This window comes from Macaca nemestrina, chromosome 11 (genome assembly GCF_043159975.1).
Source record: "Macaca nemestrina isolate mMacNem1 chromosome 11, mMacNem.hap1, whole genome shotgun sequence".
Classification (NCBI taxonomy): Eukaryota; Metazoa; Chordata; class Mammalia; order Primates; family Cercopithecidae; genus Macaca; species Macaca nemestrina.
Genome location: NC_092135.1, coordinates 116,869,298 through 116,894,067, shown reverse-complemented (window position 1 = coordinate 116,894,067; position 24,770 = coordinate 116,869,298). Strand labels below are relative to the sequence as shown.

Sequence of the window (24,770 nt, the reverse complement as noted above, 5' to 3'; positions counted from 1 at the left end):
CAGAGGTTGCAGTCAGCTGAGATCAAGCCACTGCACTCAAGCCTGGGCAACAGAGTGAGACTCTGTCCCAAAAAAAAGAAAAAGAAAGAAAGTGTTTGTGAATGAGCTCTTCCAATTCTCCATTCAAATCGCAGCAAGACAGTTGGATAGATGTGAGATGAACTTCCCAGCTGTCAGAGTGAGAAGACCCCAGGTGATGGAATCCATCTTAAAAAAGGACCATCCCCTGTCCACCCACCTCAGCTAAGCTGAACGAGCCCTCTATTTTCCTTCTAGTGCTGTATCCATGGTACAGAAAAAGAAGCAGGTCCTTGGAGGGATGAAGGCCGGGATCAGGTGAAGGATAATGGGGAAATGGTTCAGGATGGGAGCCAGGGGCCCCTGGTCTCACTTTCCCCCTTCACTCACTGTGTCCACTCCAGCCATGAGCAGTTCAGGCAGGCTGCCCATGGCCTCCCGAGGACTGAGCTGTCCACTGGCCAGCAAGAAGTGCAGGTAGCCAGACACCTGGACACCATCTGGCCCCTCTGCCTGCAGTTGGGCCTCTATATCCTCGAGTTTCTCATCAATCAGCTTCTTCCCTGTGACAGCAACAGAGAAGAGGAGAGGACAAAGCCAAAAGTCATGATCTCCAAGGACCAAGAGCCACTCCAACAACTGGTAGCATGAGGGAAAAGGCCTGGGAGAGACTGCTGACGCACAGACCTGGAGTCACCCCCATCTCTCTTCCCTGGGCCCCATCCGGGAGTCCTCACCGAAGGAAAAGATGGCATTCCAACCATCCAGGTATCGCTTCCAGAAAGGCAGCACGGGGCGGGTCCACTTGGGGAGGAAGGTGGCATAGAGTGAGTTCTGGAACATTAACCCGATGGATCTGACAAAGGTCACGGTGTCCTCGGGGATGGATCGCTGCAGGCAGCCAATGCGTTTCTCGAACAGGATGTAGCAAATAGCTGAGTAGTGCACAGAGGCCATCACAGGAGGCAGAACCAGGACATATGGAATCCAGCAGCCCTTGAGGAGCAGGAGCACAACCTCCCCCTGACCCATTCCCTTCCCTAGCGCCTCTCCCAGCAAGGGTACCTTCCAAGGCAAAGTAGTAGAAGAGTTGAGCCGTGTCCGACACCTGGTTCCCCGAAGCACTCTCTGCCCGCAGCTGGTCCAGTCGAATCATAAAATCATCAATCACCTCATTGAAAGCATCCGTATAGAGCGCTGCCTCCGCTGGCTTCAGCAACCGCTGGTTCAGAGCCTGGCGCAGCTGGTACCAGTGGTGTCCTTCCCTGCAGGGACGCAGAGGAACAGCACAAACATAAGCCTCTATAGGGGTTCAATTAAGGGAGATCTTCTCACCCTAAAGTCCACCCCCCGCCACCCAGAGTCAAAGGAAATCCCATACTCCTAGAATTTAGAATTATAGAATCACCAAAATCTCAAGTGACAGAATCTTAGAATCCCCAAACCAGAATCTCGCTACAGTAGAGTGGAGTGGGTATGGTGGGCATCTAGAACCAGACTGTCCAGGGCCAAATCCCAGGTCTGACCATTCCTGGCACAGGGACCCTAGGTAGGTAACTCCTGTGTGCCTCATTTCCCTTTCTATAAAATGGGGATAATAAGAGTGCCTAACCCGGGTGCGGTCGCTCATGCCTGTAATCCCAGCACTTTGGGAGGCTGAGGTGGGCAGATCACCTGAGGTCGGGAGTTCGAGACCAGCCTGACCAACATGGAGAAACCCTGTCTTTACTAAAAGTACAAAATTAGCCAGGCGTGGTGGCGGGCGTCTGTAATCCCAGCTACTAGGGAGGCCGAGGCAGGAGAATCGCTTGAACCTGGGAGGCGGAGGTTGCAGTGAGCCGAGATCGCGTCATTGCACTCCAGCCTGGGCAACAAGAGCAAAACTCCATCTCAAAAAATAAATAAATAAATAAATAAATAAATAAATAAATAAATAAATAAAATAGAGTGCCTATCTGAGGAGGCTTATTCACATCATTCGAGTGCTTAGCTCAGTGCCTGGCACATGGTGAATGCTTAGTGATTATTGACTGATTATCTTGGAATTATACAGTTCTGGAATATTCCACATGTCAAATAAGGGGGAGCTGAGGAGGCTGAGGAATAAAGGAGGACCAGGTTAGGGTTCCTGGACTCCTCAGGCTCTGAGCCTTCATGCTGTGCTTGGCTCAGTGGGTCAGAAGGACAGGAAGGCCCACGAGGCTAAAGCTCTAGGCTCTTGCCTCAGTCATGCGGTAGATGGTCAGGACCCCTCCCTGGTTAGGTAAGGGTGCTCACGTGGGCGGAAACATACTTCCCAAAAGCAAGCTTAATGTCCAGAGACTGCCCCCACTCCCAGCTGTTCCTCAAACCTATTTCCTTTCCTAAGCAAGCTGGGTATGAGTCCATTTTCTTAAAGGCTAGCTGTAGAGCAACAAGTACAATATGGTCCAATTTTAAGAGGAGACAAAATCCTACCTATCCACATGTATATTTGCATGCTCCTGAATAAAGAGGGGAGAATACACAGCAAACTGTCAGCACTGGTGGCTAAGGAGGATCGATAGGAATGGAAGGGCAAGAGACTTCATATTTTATTATTGAAATTTCCACGGCAAGTATTACTTTTGGATTTTTAAAACCAATAAAGTTGTTTTTTGTTTGTTTTATTTTGTTTTGTTTTTTGAGACAGAGTCTTGCTCTGTCATCCACTCAGCTCACTGCAACCTCCACCTCCTGGGTTCAAGTGATTCTCCTGCCTCAGCCTCCTGAGTAGCTGGGACTACAGGTGCGTGCCACCACACCCGGCTAAATTTATATGTATATTTTTTTAGTAAAGACAGGGTTTCACTGTGTTAGCCAGGATGGTCTCGATCTCCTGACCTCGTGATCTGCCCGCCTTGGCCTCCCAAAGTGCTGGGATTACAGGCGTGAGTCACTGCACCCAGTCAAGTTTATTTTTTTAATACATATTTTTTATTTTAAAAAATTATTATTTCTTTAATGACTTTCAACACCCCACCCCAGGAGCTGCCTTTATTATGTTACGGGAAAACTGCAAAAAGATAAACTAAAAGTGTTGCTGAAAAAGAAATGAAAACCAGAATAGACCCATTTGTTGGGACTTCAAGTTGTTCCAAAAGTAAAACTCTCAACAGTAGGAATCAGATATACAGAACTTAAATGTGGTTGTTAAAATATCACCTGGGGGAAACAATGGTTCATAAAATGATATTTTACAAATATACATGTTAAAACAAAAATTTTAGATCCCCAAACTTAACATGAGTTAGCAGAATAGCTTTTTTCCCCCAATCATCTGACTCAAAGATTCACAAAAGAGCTTTTAAATGCATGCATATGATATCATCTGTTCAGGAAACTGGCTTTAGAGTAAAAAAAAAAAAAATGTAAATAGATTACAAAGGGCTCTACATAATGTTTAGCTCCGATTCTAAATCTGAGCTGTCATGTCATAGGTGGCCTGGCCCAATGAAAACCTGCAACCTAAATCTTGCCCTCAGTGGCAGATGTCAAGTTAAAAAGATTTTTTTTTTTTTGAGATGGTGTCTCACTCTGTTGCCCAGGCTGGAGTGCAGTGGCATGATATCGGCTCACTGCAACCTCCACCTCCTGGGTTCAAATAATACTTCTGCCTCAGCCTCCCAGATGCCCACCACCGCACCCGGCTAATTTTTGTGTTTTTAGTAGACAGGGTTTCGCCATGTTGGCCAAGCTGATCTTGAACTCCTGACCTCAAGTGATCTGCCTGCCTCAACCTCCCAAAGTGCTGCGATTACAGGTGTGGTTTTTGCCATAATTTTTAACTGTGAAAACAGCAATGACTTTTGCACCAACCTAATATTTATTAGTGGAGAGTCAATGAATGGTCCCTGGGCTTCAGCACCTCCCAACAACTGCTCTCTAGACTATCAGGTTCAGAGGATGCAGGGGGGTCCTATTCTGCTGGTTATCCACCTGCCTGCCCTGTGCCCACTGTCTTTCACCCTGACCCTCTATAGCCCCGTTCCAGTCCCTTCAGTCCCCAGCTCACGTGGTGAACGGCCCATAGGTCAGGTCGTGCAGGTCCCGGTGCTCCTTCCATAGCTCCATGTCATTCCGTACTGGGTACTTGCCCTCTTGCCGCATCACTTGCTCCAAGAGCGGGGCACTGGCCAGGTTCACGTGCATCTGAGGCCCTAAGTAGGACATCCACATTGGACCGTACTTGGCCTTGTAAAGCACCTGTGGGATTCAATCAAAACTGAATAACTGGGCCAAGTTGGGCAGGTGCTTCCAGGACAGGAGATGGGGTGAGGAAGGGTCTGATGGCTACACCAGAGCAAATGGGCTGGACCAAAAAAAAAAAAAAAAGTACATTGTGTATGAGGTAGGCACCAGGATGACCTGTTGTTCCAGAGGAAGAGCAATAAAAAAAAAATGGGCACACAAGTAACTAGAATATTAGAATATTAGAGCAATGAGTGTCTGGTGGAACTAGGGGCATCGAGGTCCTTGGAGGAATGAAGGTTTGGAAAAATGGGATATATGGCAAACTGAGGTATGTCAAGGTGTATGTTGGGGGCCAACATTTTAGGGAAACTGAGCCCTTAAGTGAGGTGTGATAGAAAGCCTCTAGCTCCTTTTTTGCATTTAAATCTACTGTAGCTTGTTGTCAATGAAATGATGAATGCTTTGTGTAATCAACAAGAAGAGTAGCCTGATGAGGAACAACAGGAAAAACAATAGGCTGGATAAGAAAGTCAGGGTCCAAATATGAAGTAAGTAAGCCATGTGGTATGATATTTATTTCCCATGAGTTTCCTGAGCTTCCATATGATTTTGTCTTTGAAATCTAACATGACAAAAAAAAAAAAAGAGAAGTAAAAAAAATTACTGGCCATGTTATGGACTATAACTCTCAAATATTTTATCTTAGAATTTCTAAAGCACTTGACAATTGATATCCATAGCCTCTATGAAATTGACATTGCTATGATATTCTTATAGTTGCTGAAAATGAGAGGGAAAAGAAACATGTTTCAGGGGATAAAAATTTTAAATAACCCACAAATCCTGAGATTAAATTTCCTAGGTAAATTACACTTACAAACCGAAAGAAAATGAAACATAGTGGTTTCCTGGGCACTTCGTCTTTCCTAAACTGTTACTGAAGAGAGTTTAAGAGGATCAGAATCGGTTCCAGTATAGAAATTAGGCCAAAGGGCTTCTATAAAAGAGACATTACCAATTAAAGAGATGAAATCTATCATTCAAATTACAGAAGGAAACCTCACCCAACCCATAGTCCAGAAAAACTCCAACTTTACTGGGTCTTAGTATTGGTGTTAAAACCTGGATGCTCCTAGGACCAATCCAACATAATTGCCTTCAATATATCACCCATTTACCTGGACATCACCCTGAACCGATGGCTGATTCTGCCAATTACTGGGAGGACAGTCTTGACAAACCCCCAACATGCATTTAGACCTGTTTCCCATTTCTACCTCCCAGGAACACCTGACAGTGTGTCTTAATTTTGAACAGTTGATCGTCTGTAAACTGCAGTGAATACGCCTATTTTCCTGGAAGGAAAATATACTGCTGGTAGGACTCCAGAATAACACATCCCTACTTGGAGGACGATTTGTTAATATTTACAAAAAGTACAAGCAAATTTATAAACAAAGCATAGGACATCCACATAATGAAATAATATGTCACCTTAAAAAGGGATGAAGAAATTCCTTGTATACTAATACAGAAAGATATCCAAGATAAATTGTTATGTGAAAAAGTATATCTTTTGTCTAAGAAAGGGGGTCTAAAATAAGAATATATAGTATTTGTATTTGCTTTTATAGAAAAATACTGGATGGATACATAAGAAACTAGTTAAAGTGATTACTGGACCAGGCATCGTGGCTCACCCCTATAATCCCAGCACTTTGGGAGGCCAAGGCAGGAGGATCACTTGAGCTCAGAAGTTTGAGATCAGCCTTGGCAACATGGCAAAACCCTGTCTCTACAAGAAAAAAAAAAAAAATTAGCTGGGCATGGCAGTGTGCACCTGTGATCCCAGCTACTCGGAGGCTGAGGTGGGAGAATTGCTTGAACCTGGGAAGTCGAAGCTGCATTGAGCCATGACTGTACCCACTGCACTCCAGCCTAGGTGACAGAGTGAGACTCTGTCTCTAAATAAATAAACATAAAGTGATTACTATAGGAGGGTCAGGGGAATAGCAGAGGGGGTCAGACTGCTTAATGTGTATCATGTTCTATTGTTTGAGTTTTGAACTATTATAATGTATTACCTATTCAAACTTTTAAAATCTAAAGGTACAAAAAGACATGTTTTCTGAAACAGTAAGTCACCTGACATTGACCAGATAGTTCCAGAAGGCAGGGAAACCTTGCTGGGCCTCTGAATTCATGCAAATACTCCTGAGATTTATAAGTGCCCCAGCCATATCATTTTCCTATAAGTGAGTTTTGTTTTTTTTCTTAAAGTTTCCTTTTAAAAAATACTTTACATACATGTCTATTTTTCTCTATTAAATTCCCTAATAGGCTTAATTTGTTTCCAGTTTAAGACATTAACAATAATAATTGGCCGGGCGCGGTGGCTCAAGCCTGTAATCCCAGCACTTTGGGAGGCCGAGACAGGCGGATCACGAGGTCAGGAGATCGAGACCATCCTGGCTAACACAGTGAAACCCCGTCTCTACTAAAAATACAAAAAACTAGCCGGGCGTGGTGGCGGCGCCTGTAGTCCCAGCTACGCGGGAGGCTGAGGCAGGAGAATGGCGGGAACCCGGGAGGCGGAGCTTGCAGTGAGCTGAGATCCGGCCACTGCACTCCAGCCTGGGCGACAGAGTGAGACTCCACCTCAAAAAAAAAAAAAAAAAAACAATAATAATTGCACATGTTTCCATAGAGCTGACCATAAACCAGAGCTGTAGTGAGGATTGACCATAAACCATTCAATCCTCACTACAGCTGTTTGGGGTAGGTTTAATATTACCACAATTTTTTAGGAGGCTGAGATGGGTGGATCACGAGGTCAGGAGATCGAGACCATCCTGGCTAACATGGTGAAACCCCATCTCTACTAAAAATACAAAAAAATTAGCCGGGCATGGTGGCGGGCGCCTGTAGTCCCAGCTACTCGGAGGCTGAGGCAGGAGAATGGTGTGAACGCAGGAGGCGGAGCTTGCAGTGAGCTGAGATTGCGCCACTGCATTCCAGCCTGGGGGACTCCATCTCAAAAAATATATCTATATATGTATATACACACACACACATGTACACACACACATATATACACACACATATATAATACACATATATACACACACACATATAATATATACACATACACATATATATACACACATATATATATAACCACAATTTTGCAGATGAGGAAACTGAGGCCCAAAGAAGTTGCTCAAGGTCACTTTATCATTAAGTAGCAGATTCAGGATTCAAACTCCAAACACCTGGCTGGAGGCCATGCTCTGAACCGCTTACTCCATGGATCCCTGAGAAAACAACTATGTCCTATGAACTGGAAACAAACATAGGCCCTTGAAAAGCGTGTACTATTTTAAAACCACAATACTATGCAATAACAATCTGGGATTCCTCAACTGTGGCACTGTTAATACTCGGAGTGGATAATTGTATGTTTTGGCCGACAGTCGTGTGCGTTGCCGGGTGCCTAGCAGCATTCCTGGCCTCTCCCCACGAGTACCGCATACCCTCTGAGTTGTGGCTACCACAGATGTCTTTAGACATTTCCAAAATGTCCCCTGGGGGACAAAATCACCACAGATTGAGAACTATTGCAGTAAATCCAGCCTCTTAATATGTCTCTTAATTCTTTAATTTTAGAGACCCGTTTAAAACAAATATATACCATTTTGAAGAAATATTTATCTAAAGTTTGATTTCTTATCCTTCTGTTAAGTTCAAGTAAACTTACATATAACATTTTAATAAAAATCTGAACAGCAGTTATCTCAATGGTGGTAAACAGTGCTTTACAAATTAACTTACTTTCTTCTCTATACTGTGATTTGTTTTTCAAATTTTTTGCCACGTTCTTGGAATCAGAGGGGAAAAAGTTACATTTTAAAAGTAGATAAATAACACCAGCTTCTTTCCTGGAATCCAAAGCCTCTGAGACCACTTCCTGGCCCTCAGTATGGAGGTTTCTGGGACATTTCTCCTTTTAGCTAAGTCGTGCCTTCTTCCTTCATGCTTCTCAGTTAGTTTACTTAGTGGAACTTAACAAGGATCTACTTATGTAAGAAGTTATTTTAGAAAGACAGCAGAATACTTGCTGAGAGATACATGCTGTGTCTGTGATCCTACCATTAGATCGTAACCTGAGCCAGTTGGAAAGTCCCAGCATTCTCAGATGGGTCCAGCTGGGAGGCTCAGATGGGTCTAAGAGCCACTTTGCAGAACAAAGATCATCTTTCAGGATGAATGGGAGGGTTAGCCCCCACCTGATGAAACTCCAAAGCGGGAGAATGTTGAATTCATTCAACATTCATTTATGAATCTCATGTCCTGTTCCTCCTATACTGTTCAAGGGGCTAGGGATACAGCAGTAAGCACAGCATAAAAGACCATTCTTAAAGAGTTTGTATCCTAGTGCATGGGCCAGACAGTTGAGAATTTAATTACATATGTCCCTAAATTGTCTTCTAATTATTTTGTGGATGTCTTTCTTGTCTCTTCAACTAAATTGAAAATCCTCAAAGGCAGAAACCATGTCATACTTCTTTATGACATCCCAAATTGTTGGACACACTGCTAAGCACATTAATAAGACACTCAGTACATACTTAACAGTTGTCAATGAATCCAGCAGAAAGAAACAAGTTGCAGACAATGCAAAGAACATGAGAGAGACAGAGACAGACATAGAAAGTGGGTGGGGAAGAGGATACGTAGGAAACTGGTTAACAGTAGCTCCTCTGGAGTTTTAAGAACCTGTAAGAACAATCTGAAAGGAAATTAAGAAAATAATTCCATTTACAGTAACCTCTGTTATGGACTGAATGTCTGCATTCCTCTCAAATTCTTATGTTGAAACCCTAAACCCTGTGTTGCTATATTTATTGATGGGCCCTCCAAGAAAGTAATTAAGGTTAAATGGGGTCATAAGGGTGGGGCCCTGATCTGATAGAATTAGTGTCCTTATAATAAGAGACACCAAAGAGCTTGCCCTCTAGGGCACAGGGAGAAGGCAGCCAACTACAAGCCAGGAAGACAGCCCTCATTGGAAACCAATCACTGGCACCCTGATCTCTGACTTCTAGCCTACAGAACTGTGAGAAAATAAATTTGTTGTTTAAGCCGTCCGGTCCCAGCATTTTGCTATGACAGCCCAAATACACTAATAGATAGTATCCAAGAGATAAAATACCTAGGAATACGTTTAACCAAGGAGGTGAAACAGTCGAACACTGAAAACTACTAGACACTGCGAAGGAAATTAAAGACCCAAATAAATGGAAAGTTATCCATGTTCATGGATTAGGAGACTTAATATTGTTAAAATGGCAGTACTCCCCAGGGCAAACTACAAATTCAATGCATTCCCTATCAAAATTCCATGGCCTTTTTGCAGAAAAGGAAAACCTGATCCTAAAATTAATATGGAACTGCAAGGGGCCCTAAATAGCCAAAACAATAATAAAAAAGAAAACAATGTTGGAACATTCTCATTTTCTGATTTCAAAGCTTACTACAAAGCTACAGTAATCAAAACAGTATGTTACTGGCATAAGTGTAGACATATAGACCAATGGAATACAACTGAGAATTCAGAAATACACTGAAACATCTACAGTCAACTGATTTTTGACAAGGGTGCACAGACCATTCAATGGGGAAAGAAAGTCTCTTCAACAAATGGTACTGGGACCACTGGATAACTAAATGCAAAAGAACGAAGCTGGATCCCTACCTCACTCCATATAAAAAAGTTAACTCAAAATGGATCAACAATCTAAAGAGAAGAACTAAAACTATAAAACTTTTTGAATAAAATATAAGAGTAAGTCTTCATGACCCTGGATATGGCAATGAATTCTTAGATTTGATAACAAAGCCATGAGCAATTTAAAAAAAAATAGATAAATAGTACTTCATAAAAATTAAAAACTGTTGGCTGGATGTGGTGGCTCACACCTGTAATCCCAGCACTTTGGGAGACCGAGGTGGGCAGATTACCTGAGGTCTGGAGTTCAAGACTAGCCTGGACAACATGGTGAAACCCCCTCTCTACTAAAAATACAAAAATTAGCCAGGTGTAGTAGCACATGCTTGTAGTCCCAGCTACTTGGGAGGCTGAGGCAGGAGAATCACTTGAACCTGGGAGGCGGAGGCTGCAGTGAGCTGAGATTGTGCCACTGCACTCCAGCCTGGGCGACAGAGTAAAACTCCCACCTCAAAAAAGAAAAAAAATGGTGGGGCATGGTGGCTCACGCCTATAATCCCAGCACTTTGGGAGGCGAAAGTGGATGGATCACGAGGTCAAGAGATCGAGAACATCCTCGCCAATATGATGAAACCCCATCTCTACTAAAAATACAAAAATTAGCTGGGTGTGCTGGCACGTGCCTGTAGTCCCAGCTACCTGGGAGGCTGAAGCAGGAGAATCACTTGAACCTGGGAGGCAGAGGTTGCAGTGCCAAGATTGCACTACTGCAACTCCATCCTGGCAACAGAGTGAGACTCGGTCTCAAAAAGAAAAAAAATTTAAAACTTTTATGCATCGAAGGACGTTATCAAGAATGTAAAAAGACAATTTACAGAACGAGAGAAGAGATTTGCAAATCATATATCTGACAAGGGTTTAATATCCAGAGTATACAAAGAACTGTTACAACCCAACAACAAAAAGACAACTTCAGTTTAAAGATAAGCAAAGAATGGCTGGGCGTGGTGGCTCACACCCATAATACCAGCACTTTGGGCGGCCAAGGTGGGCAGATCACTGAGTCCAGGAGTTTGAGACCAGCAATTCAAGACCAGCCTGGCCAATATGGCAAAACCCTGTCTCTATTAAAAATACAAAAATTAGCCAGGCGTGATGGCGCACACTTGTAGTCCCAGCTACTTGGAAGGCTGAGGCATGAGAATCACTTTAACCCAAGAGGTTGCAGTGAGTCGAGATCATACCACTGCACTCCAGCCTGGGTGACAGAATGAGACTCTGCCTCAAAATAAATAAATAAATAAAATAAGCAAATAACTTGAATAGACATTTCTCCAACGAAGATATACAAATGGCCTATAAGCACATGAAAAGTTGTTCAACATCGTTTGTCATTAAGGAAATGCAAACCAAAGCCACGGTTAACCACTAGAATGGCTTAAAAAGAGAGAAAAAAAGAAAGTTACAGTATCAGTTCCTAGATCCTAGATGAGGGAGCAGAGGCTGGTTTATTCTCATTTATTTGCTCTCTGAAGAAAACGTCGGCAGTCTCTCTTTTCCACAGGAAACAGCATTATTTTTCTCCCAGCAACAAACTGGTAGTAAGCAGCCTTCTGGAAGAGTAAACAGAAATGTGAGGGCTTCCTTACCTTTGACAAGCTGCTAGAACAACGTTCCAAAAAGCAGAAGAAACTCATGCATCCTGAGAATCAAAGCTCTTTGAATGAGCAAGAAATAGTAAAGACCTTATAGGAAGTAAACAATTAATTAGCAGATAGAAAAAGCATTTAGTAACAATGCAAGTAGTTCTGTTTCTTCACATCTTAGCCTAGTCTTTTTGTTGTTGTTGTTCTTTTTAATTCTCAGCAAGGCAAGTTACTTCTACGGAAGGGTGCACCCCTTACAGATGGAGCAATGGTGAGCGCACACTTGGACAAGGAGGGGAAGGGGTTCTTATCCCTGACGCACGTGGCCCCTGCTGCTGTGTCGTTCCCCTATTGACTAGGGCTAGGCTGCACAGGCTAAACTAATTCCTATTGATCTTAGCCTAGTCTTAAATAAGAGGAAACAAATAAGTGAACAAATGTCATTAAAGCAACTGGTTGATTTTTGGGGGAGAAAATATAGTGAGAACCCACATCCGTGGTCATTGCTGGCCTAAAAAGTGCCTTAAGCAGGAATTAGAAAAAAAAAAAAAAAAAAAAAAAAAAGGCCTGCTCGGGCAGATGCAGCTGCAGCCCTGGCCACAGCCCAGGGACTGGCAAGCCAAGTGCAGGCTCCATTCCTGCGCCTTGTGTGATCCCTTGGTCAGGCACCTGCCTTGTGGACCTCACACCATACACAGAAACTAATCCCAGGTGGGATAAAGATTTTAAAAGAAACTACAAAAAGACAAGAAGAAAATATGTGTGAATATACAATTCAAAAACTTTTTAGAAAAATAGACATAAAAACAAAAATACGGAATTTACAAAAAAAGAAATATAAATAGTAGGCCGGGCACGGTGGCTCAAGCCTGTAATCCCAGCACTTTGGGAGGCCGTGACGGGCGGATCACAAGGTCAGGAGATCGAGACCATCCTGGCTAACACGGCGAAACCCCGTCTCTACTAAAAACACAAAAAATTAGCCGGGCGAGGTGGTGGCGCCTGTGGTCCCAGCTACTCGGGAGGCTGAGGCAGGAGAATGGCGTGAACCCGGGAGGCGGAGCTTGCAGTGAGCTGAGATCTGGCCACTGCACTCCAGCCTGGGCGACAGAGCGAGACTCCGTCTCAAAAAAAAAAAAAAAAAAAAAATACAAAAAACTAGCCGGGCAAGGTGGCGGGCGCCTGTAGTCCCAACTACTCGGGAGGCTGAGGCAGGAGAATGGCGTGAACCCGGGAGGCGGAGCTTGCAGTGAGCTGAGATCCGGCCACTGCACTCCAGCCTGGGCAGCAGAGCGAGACTCCGTCTCAAAAAAAAAAAAAAAAGAAAGAAATATAAATAGTAAATCTATTCAGAAAATAGGTTCAATCTCACAAATAAGAACATGCAGAATATATATCACGAAGACATACCATTTTCAACTATATTTGCAGAGACCGTTTTTGCAAATATCATAGTTGAAAATGGTATGTCTTTGTGATATATATTCTGCATGTACTTATTTGCAAAAATAAATTGGTTTTGTTTTTGTTTTTTGAGACGGAGTCTCACTCTGTTGCCCAGGCTTGAGTGCAGTTGCACCAACTCAGCTCACTGCAACCTCTACTTCCCAGGTTCAAGTGATTCTCCTGCCTCAGACTCCCTAGTAGCTGGGATTACAGGCATGCGGCACTATGCCTGGCTAATTTTTTTGTATTTTAGTAGAGATAGGGTTCCACCATGTTGGCCAGGCTGGTCTCGAACTCCTGACCTCAAGTGATCCACTCACCTCAGCCTCTCAAAGTACTGAGATTACAAGCAACGTGAGTCACCATGTGTGGCCATGTTTTTGTTTTTTGGAATGGCCTTTGTCATGCAAAAGTATTCCCTTTGCAACTTTTCTGGAGGACAATTTGGCAGGTGCTACATATCAAAGATCTGAACAAATCCTTTATCACAATGGTTCCATTTTAGGAGTTTTGTTCTAAGAAAATAATTGAGAAGGTACACAAACATTTAGTGCTAGATATATTGTTAATCAAAGCTTTAAACATGAAAAATCTAAATGTATAACAACAGGGTTCAGTAAATTCTTATGTAGTCATCCAACAAAATGCTTTTCAGTCATTAAAAATTGTTATATAAGTGTGTTTATTGAAAAAGATATTCATATTTATTTTTCTGTAAAATGGCAAGTTACAAAAGAGAGCATATGGTACGCTTTTATTTTAAAAAACATATATATATAGATGACATATGGGGAAAACAGACAATGCCTGTCTGCTTATAACAAGATCATGGGTATATCTATGTATTCATCTCACAAACGCTTATTAAGAACCTATGGGTATAAGGCATCGTGCTATGCCATAGGTGTTGGGATTATGGAAGATTTGGATTTTCTTCTTTTTGTTTCTTTAATTTTCTCATTTATCTAAAATATGCATATATTACTTCTGTAAGTTATTTCAATTCTAAATGGCATTTGCTATTAAATGTGGTATGTAGCCACAAAATTAGCATGTAATTGTAATTCATATTTATGTGATTTTTTTTAAGATAATTTTTATAGGAAAAGAAAGTGCTGTCTCATGGTCATGTGTTTTTATTTATTTATTTATTTTTATTTTTTTGTGAGCCATCACACCTGGCCAACTTGGAGTGTCTTATCTTTATTTCTTCTTTTTTTATTAAAAAGAAATTTTTTTGAGATGGAGTCTCACCCTGTCACCCACGCTGGAGTGCAGTGGTATGATCTCAGCTCACTGCAACCTCCACCTCCCAGGTTCAAGTGATTCTCCTGCCTCAACCTCCCAAGTAGCTGCGATTACAGGCGCCCACCATCATGCCCAGCTCTACTATTTTTATCAGAGACTGGGTTTCAGGATATTGGTCAGACTGGTCTCAAACTCCTGACCTCAGGTGATCTGCCCGCCTCAGCCTCCCAAAGTGCTGGGATTACAGGTGTGAGCCACCGTGCCAGGCCAGTCTTGTGTTTTTATCTCAACTCAGTCATCCCCAGCTGGCAGTACCAGTTGAGGGGTCAGGGACGGCTTGGCTACAGATTTTGTTCTAGTTTAGCTCAGCACTACCAGGCTGCGTGACTTTGCCATAGCACCCTTAAGACCTTCCACGTATCCATATACACAAAGGCTTGGACTCAGCCTTCCCTGAGCCTTGAAGACTTATTACCCTGTGATCCTCCTGGAACACTGAAGAATGGGAGGCCCCTCCCACTCCTCACTGGCCTCCCCATCTCCCTCGGAGGTGTCCCAAGACAGCTTCTTATCACCTCTCAGGTTCTGAGATACGGACTTTCTGCCTTGTCCTCTCTCAGAAAAGAGTTGCAGAATATAAAACCCCTTGGCTGCGGTCTAGCAGGGGTTTCTCAGCAATGGGGGTACCCCACAACTTGCATTACAGTCATATGTCTCCTTGTGTTTTGCAAAGATCTTACCCCCGTCAAGATGAACAGGACTAGGGCAGAAACCCAAGTCCCTCCTTCTCTAAGGAGGACCAGAGGATTTATGCACTGGTCAAGGTGTGCTGGGGACTTGATGGCAAACACAGTTGTCGAACCTGTTCAGCCTTTTCCGACACTGGGCACAAGTCATTGGGGCACCGAGAAATACCCATGGGTATGGTCTAACAATTGCTTTAACTGGATTTGGAAGAAACTCTCAGATTGGACAGTGGACTGATGTAATTTTGTGGATATATTTAAAAGGAATCTCCAGAAACAAAAAGAAACAATAGGATGTATGTATATATAGAGAGATTTATTTTACAGAATCGGCTCACGTGATCATGAAGGTTGGTGTAAAGTTAGCTGAGAGAAAGGAAAAATAGACCCAAAGTCAGGCAAGCAAGTTTTTATTAACCTGCCAGCTGCTCCCTTAACAGTCAGAGAGGAAGCCAGCCCCAAGCTTACAGAATGAGGGGTTTATATTGAGGAGGGGAGTTTGAGGGTGTTCTTTGGTATGGCCGCATCCCGAGGTTATTTGCTGGTTAATTTTGCCACGTATCACCTTGTGACGTTTATGGTAGCAGCTAGATAAACAGGAACTTACAGGAAGGTGTAGGTAAAGTTTGTTTATGCTTCCCACGACCTCACCCCGTGCAGTCTGGATGGTTTGTAATTGGGGTTTGCTTATCACAGCATGGTCTGATAAGTGAAGTCTGCTGGCTTCACAGCTGCGCCTAGATAAGGGTTTAGAAACATAAAGAGACTTGGGGGAAGGGTGGGCAGCACGGAAAAGAGTTGCAGAGCATTAGTGGGAGGGGTGGGGAGCACCAACAAGCTTTTTGGGGCAGTTTGTCCCTAACAGTGGGCAAGTATAAAATCTGCCACACAGGCTGGCAGGCTGGAAATTCCAACGGGGTCAATATTACAATGTTGAATCTGAAGGTGGTCTGGAGGCAGATTCATTCCTCTTCTGGGGACTTCAGTCTTTTCGCACAAGGCCTTCCACTGCTTGAACAAGGCCTACCTACATCACGGAGGGCAATCTGCTTTACTCAAATTTGCTTTACTGCCAATTTCATGGGTTGGTTGGTTTGTTTGTTTGTTGAGATCGAGTCTCGCTCTGTCACCCAGGCTGGACTGCAGTGCACAATCTCAGCTCACTACAATTTCTGCCTCCTGGGTTCAAGCAATTCTCATCTCTCAGCCTCCCAAATATCTGGGATTACAGGCATATGCCACCACGCCCATCTAATTTTTGTGTTTTTAGTAGAGACAGGGTTTCACCATGTTGCCCAGGCTGGTCTTGAACTCCTAGGCTCAAGTGATCCACCTGCCTCAGCCTCCCAAAGTGCTGGGATTACAGGCAGAAGTCACCATGCCCGGCCCTGCCAATTTAATGTTAATGTTACCTTCACAGCAACATCTAGGCTGGTGCTTGACCAAACAACTGAGTATCATAGTAAGGGAGGAGAGCACCCCTTATATCATCTTATGCCCAATTTCTGCCTCCAAAGAAAGAAGAAGTAAAAACTAAAAGGCAGAAATGAAACCCACAGGCAGACAGCCCGGCACCCCACCCTGGGCCTGGTAGTTAAAGATCGACCCCTGACCTAATTGGTTCTGTTATCTATAGATTACAGACATTGTATAGGAATGCACTGTGAAAATCCCCATCTTGTTTTGTTCCAATCTAATTACCGGTGCATGCAGCCCCCAGTCACATACCCCCTGCTTGCTCAATCAATCATGACCCTCTTACATGCACCCCCTTAGAGTTGTGAGCCCTTAAAAGGGACAGGAATTGCTCACTCGGGGAGCTTGGCTCTTGAGACAGAAGTCTCGCCGATGCCCCTGGCTGAATAAACCCCTTCCTTCTTTAACTCGGTGTCTGAGGAGTTTTGTTTGTGGCTCGTCCTGCTACAATAGCCTAGCTAAATTGACATAAAATTAACTATCACAAGCTGGGTGCAGTGGCTCACACCTGTAATCCCAGCACTTTGAGAGGCTGAGGCAGAAGGATCACTTGAGCCTAGGAGTTCGAGACAAGCCTGGGCGACATAGTGAGACCCCTGTTCCTACAAAATAATTTTAAAATGCACCAGGTATGGTGGCACACACCTGTAGTCCTAGCTTCTTGGGAGGCTGAGGCTTGCTTCTAAGCCTCCTTTCCCTTAGACTTCTGAGGGTAGAGGAAGTTGTGCCCACCTTTCCATGGCCTTTTCCTTCTTTTTTTGGGACAGACCAGCAAGGGGTGGCTCCCAGCTGCCCTCCCCTCCCGGTCCCTCCTTGCTGGGGCTGGGACACATGACCCAAGGGCCTTGCATGGCCGGCTGATTATTGGTAAAAAGCACATATCATCAAAATATAAATAGGTGAACTAAATTATGCAGGTTAGGTACTAGGCTTGCTAAGTGTTTTAAGGTTCTAAACTGCCTTTTGAGTTTTGAGAACTATTTGACTTGCCTACTTCACAATTGGTAAGGCCTGGGGACATACTGAATTAACTACGCCCTTAATTATGCTGGAAGGAGTCAGACCTTGGCTACACGTAGCACACAATTAAAACAATTTACCAGGTTTTACATTAAAGTTAAAATTGCTAGGAGTTACCATTGTAACATGTAACTGAAAACACTGAAAATAGATTTATATGCAAGGTGTGTAAGAACTATAAAATGGGCCGGGCGCGGCGGCTCAAGCCTGTAATCCCAGCACTTTGGGAGGCCGAGACGGGCGGATCACGAGGTCAGGAGATCGAGACCATCCTGGCTAATATGGTGAAACCCCGTCTCTACTAAAAATACAAAAAACTAGCCGGGCGAGGTGGTGGGCGCCTGTAGTCCCAGCTACTCGGGAGGCTGAGGCAGGAGAATGGCGTAAACCCGGGAGGTGGAGCTTGCAGTGAGCTGAGATCCGGCCACTGCACTCCAGCCTGGGCGACAAAGCGAGACTCCGTCTCAAAAAAAAAAAAAAAGAACAATAAAATGTATTTTTAATAAAAGATTACAAGAAGGCTGGGCATGGTAACCCATGCCTGTAATCCCAGCACTTTGGGAGGCCAAGGCAGGCAGATCACCTGAGGTCAGGAGCTCGAGACCAGCCTAGCCAACATGGTGAAACCCCATCTCTACTAGAAATACAAAAAAATCAGCCAGGCATGGTGGTGCACGCCTGTAATTCCAGCTACTCGGGAGGCTGAGGCATGAGAATTGCTTGAACCTGGGAGGCAGAGGTTACAGTGAGCCAAGATACACCACTGCACTCCAGCCTGGGTGACAGAGCAAGACTCTGTCTCAAAAAAAAAAAAAAAAATTATAAGAAGGCATGAAAATGTAAATTCTTGCCCAGGGTTAAAAGATTGTTTTAAATTAGATAAGATAAAGCTAAAAATTCAAACAAGTAGTGGAAGGATTATAAAAATTAATCTTGCAAAATTCTGTGTGTGAATATATTGACTAAATTCCAAAGGGTATTATATGCTTTTTCTGTAAATTGAGCATTGAAATAAAAGCACAAGGTACTCCTAAGGCACTAATCTGCTCTTTAGCAAAATTTGTGAAGGGTTATAAAAGGTTTTTTGTTTTTAAGTTTCTGAGCCATCATTTTGGCAAAATAAGTAATTTATGATAATCTGGAATTCCATTTCATAACATCAGGTGTTCTAAACCTCTAACATATTTAACAGCCTTCCCAATATCAAACTTCAGTTTCAAAATTGTCTTTCTTGATGCATGGCTTTTTGGATGGTTCAGAGGGTCTCTGGAAAAGGTAAACAGGATAATTTGTCACGTTTAGTTACATGAGATTGCCAAAATGGTGTTCGATCTTCTTTAGGTTATATCTTGGTGAATAATGCTGATATATGTTCCAAAATTGTATGGGATCTCTAAAATTCTGATGTCTGAGTACATGCTATCAATCATAATTAAGGCCAGGCACAATGGCTCATGCCTGTAATCCCTGCACTTTGGGAGGCAAGGCAGGTGGGTCACCTGAGATTAGGAGTTCAAAACCTGCCTGGCCAACTGGTGAAACCCCGTCTCTACTGAAAATACAAAACATTAGCCAGGCGTGGTGGCGGGTGCCTGTAATCCCAGCTACTCGGGAGGCCGAGGCAGGAGAATTGCTTGAACCTGGCAGGCAGAGGGAGATTGCAGTGGGCTGAGATCATGCCATTGCACTCCAGCCTGGGCAACAAGAGCAAAACTCTGTCTCCAAAAGAAATTATAATTAAGGTTGTTAAGATATTGTAAACCAGAGATAACCAAACTTCTTTGTCAATTGTGTTTCTAACTGTAACTACCGTGGGAATTTTGTTAGTCACAGACAATTGTTGTCTTGTTTTAATCCTTTTCAAAAGATGGTTTATAGTAAGCTATAGAACTTTGACAGGTGCTCTCAAATGCAGGGTTTCTGATAACTTTGGATATTGTAACATTGGAATAAAGGAAGAGCTGAAACGTTCACAAATATCAAGCAAAAAAAGAACTGAAACAGAACTCAGGAAACTGAAACAAGTTTTTTTGACTTTTGCTTGTAATATTGCTGATCCTTGTTTTGTTTTTCAGAGTCACGGAAACATATTTTGAACTATTTACAGCCTCAATAATTGAGTAAGCTATAAGCCTGTGAACAAAATTTGGAGCATGTTTGTTTCTCTCTGCCAGGTTCCTCTAGAATTTGGAAACTATCTGTGAGTACTCTTTTTTTCTTTCTTTTTTTTTTTTCTTTTTTTTGAGACAGAGTCTTGCTCTGTCGCCCAGGCTGGAGTACAGTGGCGTGATCTCGGCTCACTACAACCTTCACCTCCCGGGTTCAAGCAATTCTCCTGCCTCAGTTTCCCGAGTAGCTGGAACTACAGGTGTGCACCACCACACCTGGCTAATTTTTGAATTTTTAGTAGAGACGGGGTTTCACCATGTTGGCCAGGCTAGTCTCAAACTCCTGACCTTAGGTGATTCATCCACCTTAGCCATCCGAAGTGCTGGGATTACAGGTGTGAGCCACCGCACCCAGCAGAGTATTCTTAATTTATGACAATATAGTTGTTTGCATCAGTGCAATAAGAATCCATTTTTCGGCTGGGCGCAGTGGCTCAAGCCTGTAATCCCAGCACTTTGGGAGGCCGAGACGGGCGGATCACAAGGTCAGAAGATAGAGACCATCCTGGCTAACCCGGTGAAACCCCGTCTCTACTAAAAAATACAAAAAACTAGCCGGGCAAGGTGGCGGGCGCCTGTAGTCCCAGCTACTCGGGAGGCTGAGGCAGGAGAATGGCGTAAACCCAGGAGGCAGAGCTTGCAGTGAGCTGAGATCATGCCACTGCACTCCAGCCTGGGCAACAGAGCCAGACTCCGTCTCAAAAAAAAAAAAAAAAAAAAAAAATCCATTTTTCTTTTGCAATAGGACACAATTGGAGAAACTGTTGTGTTACCAAGGCTTTGACTGGAAAAGTATGCTTCCCTTTAAGGAGTCAAGCTTGACTTACCAAGTCAATAAAAGCCCCTTGGGGAAAAGAAACTGGCCTTATACCCTCATCTACACAGTCCCTGTACAGGGTTCCTGACCTGTGGTCAGTAAAGAATGTCACTCTCTAACAGGCCCAGGAGCTCTGAGTTTACCTTGGGATCTTAAAGGAGAGGGTCACCCAACTCACAGGTATTTGAGGATACAAACCCATGGCTGGGCTCAGCTTTAAAAGGTCTTATCTGAGCTTCCTTGTGGAACAGAGTTCCATCAGAGCCAATCTAAAAGGCCTATGTAGAAATAATTATTCTTGCTGTACTTTATGCAAATAATCAGGTCAAGTATAAGACTAACATCTACTTTGCAAACAACTCAGTCCTATTATGATTTATTTTAACAAAAGTGAGGACTGGAGAGAGAGAAATTATGTTTCAAAACTTATCATACATTTGTAATTACATTCTAAACTCATTCGTTGTTCTTAAGTTTTTGCCTACATTTTTGACTAACCCTGCCTGCTCCTGTGAACCAACCAGCAATCTTTGGCTGCAGCTCAGAAAGAAAAAGGGGATGGACAATGTAAAAATCTGGGTCAATATTCTAGTTCTGAGCAATTATCCTCCAAATCCCATCAGGTGATGGGAATAAGCAGGATGCCCGTCACTCAGAGGTTTCCTTTTTGGGAAAGTAAGACCAAGGGAGCTAACCAAAACCAAGCACCATGCACCCCAGTCTTAGCAAGCATAACTATAGCCACCAGTAATCTGGGTGTGTCACAAGACATTCTTTCCTCTCCCTTGTTGGAGGAGGACTCAATTCCACAGTTTCACTTTAGCATTTGGCTTATGATAAGGAGTCCATGCAACACCCCCTGAGACACAATTTTATCCCAAACTCAATTCCAAGCTTCAGGTCAAAGCCCTAGGAAAGAAAACTGGATCTAAGGGATCCAGAGGGAGACGATAACAGAGGTTAAAGGGCACAGCACAGGTGAGCATGACTAATTCCTGCTGATTAGGCCAAGCCTCTCATTTCATAGATAAAGGTCATGCTAGTATCTGTGGCATAAATGAGGTCTAGGGAACTCCAAGGCTACTGACACCAGTGGGAATAGAGACATAGGTGAGAATGCATAATTCCTATTCTCTAGGCACTCCGTGCTTCATGGGTGCAGGCCGCTTTGACACCCATGGGTGGCACCCTGTCACAGTTGTTGGGATTCGGGGATGCAAGGATGGAAGAGGGAAAGAGAATGCTCTTCCTTCTCTCCTTTATGCACCCCAGATATTTGGTAGGAAGAGAAGGGAACCAGGGACGCCTGCTCCTCTCTTTCTAGATGAGTAGCCATTCATCTTCAGTCTGCACCCTCTCAAGTGCTGCATCCTGAACCTCTGGGACCCCTTTGAAAAAGCGCCTTCTTTTTTCTTTTCTCCTCCTCTCTCCTCTCTTCACTGACAGGTAATTGTGGCTCTGTACTATACAGGACACTCCCCTCAGATGCATCCTCCAAACTGGGAAAAGTTAATTTCCCAAACCTTAAACTGACTGGTTCAGGATTGGGCTCAGGGGAAGGGAACCCAGAAGCCCAACATGCTGGCAAAAGGGTAAATAAAGTTTTTTTAACCAGTCAGCATTTTAGCCTCCCTCTCCCTGGGCACTGGTAAAAGGCCTTGGGATTTTTGAGCTGAACTTACCCACCCTTTTCTCATTTTGATACATGTTTTCGAAAAACCTGGTTTGTCTCTTCTCATCTTCAGGCCATCAAACTCCAAATGGTCATGCAACCAGAGCCTCGGACAGTGGCCCGTTTTGCCAGGGACCCTTAGGCCTCTGAGGGAGATATGACTGCCGTTTTCCCAAAACAGTGCCCCCTGTCAGCAGGAAGCAGTTAAGATCAATCTTCACCCTTATCCCAATCCTTATTCTAATGGCAGTTAGAGGTACTTCTTTAGAGTGGGGAATGAGACAGCCAAGTAAAAAGAGGTCCCTGGAGAAACTCCGACTGGTCTACGCACTGGGCTGGAGCCTCGGGAGGTTCACGCTGTTTGCAGGGGGAGGAGACTGTCCTCTCCTGTTCTAGGGTGGTAACCTGGGGATTCAGTCTGTGAGATGGGGGCCTGTTAACAGGCACCTCTCTAGCTTTGCTGAATTTTTTTCCTTTTCACCCAATAAATTCCATTTTTCTCACCCTTCTATGTGTCCGCGAGCCTAATCTTTCCTTTAGGGTTGTGTGGCAAGGGCCCCATTTTTAATTGAACTAAGGGTAAAGTCCTACATCGGCCTGGCCAACATGGCAAAACCCTGTCTCTACTAAAATACAAAAAATTAGCCAGGCATGGTGGCACACACCTATAATCCCAGCTACTTGGGAGTCTGAGGCATGAGAATTGCTTGAACCCAGGAGGCAGAGGTTGCAGTGGGCTGAGATCGTGCAACTGCACTCCAGCCTGGGTAACAAAGTGAGAATTTGTCTCCAAAAAAAGAGAAAGAAAGAAACTTGGGGAAAATGTAAAACAAAAGGTTTATGGAAATCTTGTGTGATTTAAAAGATGATAAATTTGATAAATGTATTTATGAAGTTTTATTAAAATTAGTTTTAATATGATCATATACTAATACAAAAGTAAAATTTATTTTTCTTTTTTGAATAAAATTTTCTGTGGTGTTAATAAGACAGTAAAATAGTTTTGTTCACTTTTTACATAAACTGCAAAAAGAAAAAACAGAGAGAAAAGAAAAGAAGAGACAGATTCTGTCTCATGCTGTCTTTTTTGATTGTTTGGAAAATGAGTCTCCTTTATCAAAGAGTACAGGTTTTTTGTTTTTAAGAATCTTTCAGGCCAGGTGGGATGGTTCCTGCCTCTAATCCCAGCACTTTGGCAGGCCAAGCTGGGTGGATCACCTGAGGTCAGGAGTTCAAGACCAGCCTGGCCAACATGATGAAACCCCGTCTTTACTAAAAATACAAAAGTTAGCTGGGCATGGTAGTGCACGCCTGTAGTCCCAGCTACTCAGGAGGCTGAGGCAGGAGAATCACTTGAACCCAGAAGGCGGAGGTTGCAGTGAGCCAAGATCATGCCATCACACTCCAGCCTGGGCGACAGAGTGAGACTCTGTCTCAAAAAACAAACAAACAAACAAACAAACAAAAAGAATCTTTAAATGATCACTTTGGTTAAATGAATGACTATTGTTTTGTGGTGACCTATTTTGGTCAAGTGTTTTAAATCTTTGACATATTTGACAGGCTTTCCAAAAATCAGATTTCAGCTTCAAAATTAAGTCATTTTTAACTTTTAACTTTGGGATGTTACAGAGGTTCCCTGAAGCCTCCAAAAGAGAGGTAAACAGAATTATTTGACATGCTAAGTTACATGGGAAGCATTGTCAAATTAGAAATAATGTTTAATCTTCTTCAGGTTATATTTTAATGAATGTTATTAATATATGTTCCAAAATTGTATGAGATTTCTAAAATTCTAATATGTATGTTATAGTATTGTAGGCCACAGAAATAACCAAATTTCCTTGTCAATTGTGTCATAGACTATGACTATTTGAAGTCATTTCCCCAGTTAATTGCTTAATTCTGATGCAGTTTATGAAAATTTCACAAACATGCAAAATCCTAGAATATGATGTCTTTAAGGAGGTTCATGAAAGGACAGAAAGAACCCTGAGAAGCACTCTTGAATTATTTTAAAAGGTTATAATACTTTATTTTTTATTTTTTATTTTTTTTTTTTTGAGACGGAGTCTGGCTCTGTCCCCCAGGCTGGAGTGCAGTGGCCGGATCTCAGCTCACTGCAAGCCCCGCCTCCCGGGTTCACGCCATTCTCCTGCCTCAGCCTCCCGAGTAGCTGGGACTACAGGCGCCCGCCACCTCGCCCGGCTAATTTTTTTTGTATTTTAGTAGAGACAGGGTTTCACTGTGTTAGCCAGGATGGTCTCGATCTCCTGAACTCGTGATCTGCCCGTCTCGGCCTCCCAAAGTGCTGGGATTACAGGCTTGAGCCACCGCGCCCGGCCAATACTTTAAAATCATATCATTTGGACTGGGTAAGAATTCTTGAAACTTTAGTGAAGAAACTGACTGGTTTATAAAACTGCTAACTCAAGCAGAACAAAAATTAATTAAATGCCAAACAAAAAACAAACAAACAAAAAAAACCTTGCCAGATTTTCATGCTAAATCAGCCAGTACTGAAATTGTTTAGATACACAATTTGAATGAACTCCATGGTCTAAGTCAAATTA

General features: G+C 43.3%; 1 protein-coding gene across 1 annotated transcript in view; it reads right to left on the bottom strand.

The window, feature by feature from the left end:
• CYP27A1 (cytochrome P450 family 27 subfamily A member 1) overlaps positions 1–24,770 on the bottom strand; it is a 37,676-nt gene that overhangs the window by 1,790 nt on the left and 11,116 nt on the right. Inside the window, exons 2-5 of the mRNA XM_011740656.3 lie at positions 4,052–4,242; positions 1,084–1,283; positions 756–953; positions 409–581 (exon numbers count right to left, since the gene is read on the bottom strand). Of these exons, the coding sequence (XP_011738958.1) occupies positions 409–581; positions 756–953; positions 1,084–1,283; positions 4,052–4,242 (762 nt within the window). The remainder of the gene's footprint in view (positions 1–408; positions 582–755; positions 954–1,083; positions 1,284–4,051; positions 4,243–24,770) is intronic.